At 32.3% G+C, this 7,416-nt stretch overlaps 1 protein-coding gene across 1 annotated transcript; it reads right to left on the minus strand.

Annotated features, from left to right (window-relative positions):
* Window positions 1-192: 192 nt before the first annotated feature.
* Window positions 193-3,989, minus strand: LOC131621939 (WPP domain-associated protein-like). Its single transcript, XM_058893009.1, has 5 exons — window positions 3,276-3,989; window positions 1,247-2,802; window positions 790-916; window positions 381-482; window positions 193-267 (listed from the first exon to the last, which is right to left on the minus strand). Exons 1-5 carry the CDS (start codon window positions 3,987-3,989, stop codon window positions 193-195), a joined length of 2,574 nt encoding a protein of 857 aa, XP_058748992.1.
* Window positions 3,990-7,416: the final 3,427 nt, after the last annotated feature.

Raw genomic sequence — 7,416 nt, forward strand, 5'->3', positions numbered from 1 at the left:
ATCCGATTAAATAAATTTTTACCTCAAAATCTAACTGGCAGAGCCGTCTCATGTTTTTATCATCCCTGTGTTGGCTAGCCGTAGTTTAACTGTGACTAAATAAATAGAGGTTCTATTTTACACCGTGAGCGATAGCGTGTCCTCAAAGACAGTCATACTAACTAGAAATTATGTACAACAACGTGAATTTGTTTAAGTCGCCACACTTGCAACTTGAAAAGCTCCATTAGTCAGCGATGTTTTTATCAACTCCAATATGTTGAAAACCTGCTGAAGGTTAGAACAGTTAAATCAAAAGGGAAAAAACTAAAAATTTTGGTGTGAGAAATTAATAAACTTAACATGTTCAATAAAAATGATATATGAGGGATGAAGAATACCTCAAAGTGCTGCTTCAAGGCTGGTGCATGTTGATGAAGAGTTGCATATATCTTCTCAAGTAATGTCACAAGTGCTTCCACTTGATCTCCAAGAAGATCAACCTATAGAAAAAAATTTGATATTTTAACACATATATTATTGTCGGAGACACGACATAAACATATGGTTTTACGTTTTTTCTCTTTTCAAGTCACCTCGGCTGACAAAATGTTGGATATCGTATAGTGTTGGATTTGCAATGTTCAGATAGCACTACTCTTTTATATACTACAAACTTTTTTCGATAGGCCTTACCGATTAAAAACTTGATTATCATCTTAATGAGATAAAATTTACTAACTAAAGACACAAAATCATATGATTAGGTTAGTACTAACTATATATATTGTGTATGATTATGCTACAAACCTCAGCTTCAGCATTTTGGAGATTCTGACATCTACTAATGAAGGCTTTTTGATAAAGTATCTCATTTCTTCTCAAACAAGCAACCATCTTAATAACTGAATCCACACAACATTTCATCTTTTCCAACCTATATGCATATTTTTCCAAAAAAATAATATAAGAATCATGCATTAAATAGTATGCATTCTACAAATATCAGTCAATAAAAGATGACATATGTAGATTTGGATTGTCTGACATCAAAATTTCACACATTCACGTAGTCAGCATATCGGTGACAATTGAATCGAGATTGGATTGGCCATATTTAAAACTCAAGTTTTTAGATTATTTTTTAAATAAAAAAATAATATTTGTTCGTTTTCTACACCGCCAATCTAGATTCAAAGGCCTCTAATATACTGGTTGCGTGAATGTATGAGATTGCAAGAGCAAACAATCCAAATCCGACACATACCTCATAGTTAACATCTCCAATTTCTGGTATACTGTTGCCTCAAATTCTACAAATGTTGTAGATTCAAAAGAAGAAACCTTTAATTGTTCTTGTTCATTATCAAATATTTGACGATGAAAACTTTTCGAGTCACGAAGACGATGTCCTAAACTTGTCCCTAACTCCTTTAGAAGTGCTTTACCTATACCTAATTGTTGCAAAACATTTTCCACCTTACTTGTTAGTGAGGAAAAGGTTTGTTCTTCCCCAGTTATCAAATCTTCAAATAGTTCATACTCGTGTAGGTCACCGCGTTCTGAACCTAAGTCGAGTTGTTTGCTATGTTCTTTGATCTCAGAATGTGCACTTAACATTAGATTCTCCTCGGCTTCAAAACAACCTAGTAGAGACTCTAACAATATAATTGTCAAATTCTCGTGTCCTTGGAATTTTTGCACTTGATTTAATACCATAGCAGAGAAATTCTCTTGTATCTTGATGTTTTTTCTATGATGAGAATTTGAAATATTGACAAAAACTTCCAATGTTTCTTCAAACACAATTTGATCTATTTGTTCTCTTATTATATTTTCAACTTTGCAATTTGTCACCATGTTGTTGAGTTCTTCAATAGCTTTCTTAACCACAAGCATGCATATATCTTCCTTTATGGTTCCTTCTATTTCTTCTTCCAAATTTTCCTTAGCTAAGACAAATTCATGATTGGATTTGACATCCTTAATTGCCTCAAAAAAGACAAGAAAATTTGTGTCTTCTCTAATTCTCCTTTTGATTTTGTTTGTCTCAAATTTTTCATTCAACTCATTCATCATTTCTTTTAAGTAGCATTTATGTACATTCTCTTGTATTAGCTTCTCAAACTCAATCTCATCTTTTTGTGATAATAGCTTTTTCCTTCGGAGTGATTCTTTGTGATGAATAGCTTTTTTGTTGAAAAGAGATTCACCTTGTTTCTCATTCATCATTTCTTTTAAGTAGCATTTATGTACATTCTCTTGTATTAGCTTCTCAAATTCAATCTCATCTTGTGATGACAACTTTTTCCTTGGAAGTGTTTCCTTGTGATGAATAGCTTTTTGGTTGAAAAGAGATTCACCTTGTTTCTCATTCCTTTTTATAAGATTATCAAATCTTTCACTTATAATATGGATTTGTTCTTTCATAATGCTTAACTCCTTTCTTTTCCTTGACGACGACGCTTTTTTCTGATGCTTTATCCGAATTAGTTCTTCGTTCTTTTGTCGAATAATAAATTCGTGATTCTTGATGATCTTAGCGACCAAACTTTTCTTTTCATTCTCTTCCTCTTCTTGTAACTCTCCCTCCTTATGATCTCTTTCTTCCGCCTTTGGCGGAAATTTATGGAATGTCTCATGAGTTCCTTCTTCCGACGAAGACTTTGTCGGGGAAGAAAGGGCCGAAGAATCATATTCATCGGGAAATGAGTCATGCATAGCAACAAGTTCATTCTTTAAACTTGTAACCTCATTCATCATTTGTGACCAATGCTCTTGCCAATATTTGTGAACATGATTCTCATTCCTTCTAGCTTCTACCTTGTTGAAGTTGTGAGATTTTATATAAAAGGAAGTAAGAAAATAATAACAACATCAAAAATTATTGATAATAACTTGATACAAATGATTCAATACCAATCTCTATTTATAGAGATTTACAGTCTCAATTCTATATTAATAACAAATTATAATCTTGATAAAAACAAAAACTTTTAATCTTTCAAGCCACTTTCATAAAAGGTAGGACTAATTACACTATTTTTGTAAAAGGCATGCCAAAAAAATTGATAAAGTTTTTATAGAACCTAAACTAAAAAACGGATATTTTATAAATCAAAAATCATAACCTAAAATCTTTTTTAAAAAACTCGGTATCTAACCTTGGGGCAAATTAATATGAAGGATCCATTCCACGAACAAATTCTCAGGTCTCAAACTTTCATCAACCGACTGACCACTACGTTGTTAAGCTAAAATCTAATCATAAAATATTTTATAAAATTCCTACATACCTCAATATTCTCTTGGAACTCCTTCAAGAAACTATTAATCAATATAGAAATCATATCTTTTTCAATTTTCAACTTCCATTGCATTTCTTTTGGCCTCATCTCACATGAAAAAAGAGCACTTTGCATCTTATAAAAAGCAAGATCCATAGTTTGCTTCAATACATCAATATCCGAACCCATCTCTTCAATCTTTTTTGTGTCATTCACAACAACATTATGTGTTTGTGTTACCACATTTTCAACCATGTCAAGTTGTGGTTCAAGCCTTTGTTTAAATTTCAACATTTGTTGATCCATACTACTCCTCAACTCACCTAAATCACCATCATTCTTAACTTTGTTCTCACTAGTTGTTTGATTTTTCTTCAACCTTTGTGACAACTCTCTATCCTTCTCCGAAATAATCAATTCGGATTCATCTAGACGTCCTTGAAGACGATCCTTTATTTCTTTCAAGTCGTCGAGTAGTTTTTCGTGATTGCTTTCGAGACAACTACTATCGGTCTCCGCGAGGACAATGGTTAGACAGCCTTCAAGTTGCATCACTGCCAATTCATAAAATTTTGATATCTCATTCAATCTTTCGAGTACTCCGGTTTTTGTTTTCATTTTCTCTTGGGCTTTGTTCATGGCGCGATGAACTATCGACATCATTGTTGAATCTGTTAATGATACATCAAAATTTCCATCCATGTAATCGAAAATTTCATCCATTTCTTCACCGAAAATTCACAAGAGAGAATTAGTTGTAACTTTATTATGAACACAAATAATAATAATTGTAAATGCTAGGAAAATTTGTAAGTTATGTAGAATGTGAGTTGATTAATTAGATTTGAAATTTTCACTAAAATTGGATATTTGAATTGATCTTTTCAATAGCTTTCTTGGGTAAGCACTTCTTAAGGCATTCTTTAAGGAAAATTGTATGTGACATTTGAAATACTTGTAGTTGTGGAGGCTAAGTACGGGAAGAGGTGTGAAAAGTAATATTTTAAACTATTGTTTAATAATCAATAGGCATGAAACCCAGCCTCTGTTGTTTTGAGAGCTAACTGCGGGGAGGGTGTGAAAAGTAATATTTTTAATTATTGTTCAATATATGCATTTTGTTAATGTTAAGTTTATGCTTGGACGATGTAGTTTTTTCTGTCCTAATAAATTTTAAAAAATTTAGTCAACTGGATTTTTCTATAAATTTGGTTGCACCTGCACTCCACTTCTATTTTGAGAAAATTTGGTGTCAATCCCACCCCATATTGAGTTTTTTCTAATCATTTAGTGTCACCCCTATTATACACCGGATTTAATTTTTTAAAAAAATGAATAAATATAAACTTTTAATATTAATTTTATTAAATATCGTATACAATATGGTCATTTCAATGCAGGTGTAGGGGTGTGTGGTGCACCTCATGAGGTGCCAAATAAAATTCTCTGTCTGTTTGGTTCAAATGAGGGGGAGGGGAGGGGAGGGATTTTAATGGAGGGAAGGGGAGGGGAGGGAATGGGAGAGATTTTTATTAATTATATATATGTTTGGTTCAAACAAGGGGAGGGGAGGGGAGGGGAGGGATTTTGCTTAAAAATATGTTTGGTTCACGAGGGGAGGGGAGGAGTTTTATTAATAGTTTACGTTTTTATCCTTATGATTTTATATAACTCATATGATATTCAAAGTTGAAAATTTCATAAATAATTTTTCGGAAATAATATTTTTAATATTGAGTGATTAAAAATTTATAACTTACAACATAACGTTAAAGAAATTGAATACACTTGATACGTATTATAACTTTCGGCACAAAATTATCTATATGTTGATAACAACTTTTGAATACATAAAATAATTTATCGTTATATATATATATATATATATATATATATATATATATATATATATATATATATATATATATATATATATATATATATATATATATATATATATATATATATATATATATATATATATATATATATATATATATATATATATATATATATATAATAAAAAAATAAATGAATGGTTTAAAATTTTATATAATATACATATATATAAAAAAATATATAACAAAATTAGAAAAAATTAATATAAATAAACATAAAAATTAAAAATTGTAGTGATTATAATTTTTATTAAATAAAAATAATTATAATAAATTGATATAGGCAATAGAGAAAAAAAGAAAGAAGAAGAAGCACACGAAAGAAAATAATAATTTTGAAATAATAAAATAAAATTGAGGGTATTTTAGTAAATATATTAATTTATTAGTTATCAACAGTCACATTCCCTCCCCTCCCCTCCGAATCCCCCCGATTCGGGGGGACGCAAAAAGTGTGATTTGGAGGGATTTTGCTCCCCTCCCCTCCCCTCCTCTCCCCTCCTAAAAATTGAACCAAACACATTTTATTATAAACATTCCCTCCCCTCCCCTCCCCTCCCCTCCATTTACCTCGAACCAAACACACCCTAAATATCTGAAGTTTTAATCTTGACTTCCCACATCTCTTATGCATTTATCATATTAATCTTATAAAATATTAAAATTTATCTTACAATTTTATTGTAAGATTTCGAGTATATTGAAAAGCTCTCGTCATTATCGGATTTTTCAGATAAACTATCGAATTTATGTGCAGTAAGTATTAATTTTTACTGAATTTTTAATTTCATATCGGATTTTTAGTAAATAAATTCATATATTTTTATCGCATTTTTAAAAATATGCGATAAAAACTTATTTTTTCATGCATTCTTACCGGATCTTTTAAAAAATTAAATGCTAAAAATGCATACTTTATACTGGATATTTTTAAAAATATGATAAAAATGCATGGTTTCAATCAAATATTTTTAAAAAATGGTAAAAATGCATGCATTTGAAAAAACAGATAGTGAAGAATTTGTATTGGTAGTTTCAAAAAATTCGGAAAAAGCATGAAGTTTTATATAAAATCCGGTAGCTTAAATTTTATCATTTCTATGTTTTAAAGCGAGGACCAGAGGATCATATGCCAGGATTTCTTATAGGCAGCGTGACCGAGCTGAAGCTGCTGCAACGAGGGCTCCACAAATAGAGATGACATCGAGGAATCACATATTTGGGCGGGAGAGTAGTCCCAACCGGTTCTCACAAAAGGCGGATAGCAGAAGAGCAATTTCGTACCCCGCAGTACCCAGTGTAGAAGATCTAGACCTATTGTTGGATGGACTAGAGATCCTGATGATGAGCCTTTTGTAGAGGATGTCCAGGCAGTAGTTAAGGATGACATGCAGATGGTGGCAGAGACAAAGGTTCCACATCCTTCAAGATGGTGCAAAATTCTGCTCAAGGTGCCCACCCACAGTGTAAAGCTGAAGAAGTTCTTGGATGCCTTACCACAGGAGGTCGTGGTGATTGTCAAAGAGTGCAACCTCATTTCACGGGTGGACCGTTTGCTAACGCTGCTCGACGGCCAGCTACATACAACATTTGTGGAGCAATGGCATAAGGAGACATATTTCTTCCATCTTTCATTTGGTGAGATGACGTTTACCTTGAATGATGTCTCTGCTCTGTTCCATATTCCCCTAGTTGGTAGTTTCTTCATTGTTCCTCTTACGAACAAACAATTAGCTTGTATTACTGTTGTGCACGACTTAGGAGTTACTGAGGAGCAAGTGATAAAGGGGTTTAGGTTCAACAGGGGAGCTCACTTTCAGCTATCTTGGTTCCGAGATAAGTATGTTGAGCTAGTGCATCAGTCTATGTATGAGGCAGACGTTAGGGTATACATGCTACATTTTGTAGGATGCACTATCTTAGCGGATAAGTCTCATGTATATATTTATGCGAGGTATATGTAGCTGTTTAATAGTCTTCCCCGTGTTAGTTGGGCATGAGAGTGTGTTACACTAACTATGTTGTATGCTGCACTTGGAGAGGTGTTTATCTTTGAGACTAGACCACTTGCTAGTTATTTGAGTCTATTTCAAGTATGAATTTTTTGTTACTTATAAATTTGGTTCTTCTTTATGAAATTTCAAAATTTTCCTATGTTCTTGTACACTGTTGGTTATACGAGCATTTCCCCTCCATTTGTGAGCGGCGGGTTCTTCTTATCATCTATGGCTCCACACTGGCCAAGAAATAGA

Source organism: Vicia villosa, unplaced genomic scaffold, assembly GCF_029867415.1.
Source record: "Vicia villosa cultivar HV-30 ecotype Madison, WI unplaced genomic scaffold, Vvil1.0 ctg.000015F_1_1_4_unsc, whole genome shotgun sequence".
Classification (NCBI taxonomy): Eukaryota; Viridiplantae; Streptophyta; class Magnoliopsida; order Fabales; family Fabaceae; genus Vicia; species Vicia villosa.

Coding starts and splice junctions, on each gene's coding strand:
- LOC131621939 (XM_058893009.1), bottom strand. CDS start 3,989: ATGGATGAAATTTTCGATTACATGGATGGAAATTTTGATGTATCATTA. Junction 2,803..3,275: donor AGTTCCAAGAGAATATTGAG/GTATGTAGGAAT, acceptor AACTTCAACAAG/GTAGAAGCTAGAAGGAATGA. Junction 917..1,246: donor TTGGAGATGTTAACTATGAG/GTATGTGTCGGA, acceptor ATATGCATATAG/GTTGGAAAAGATGAAATGTT.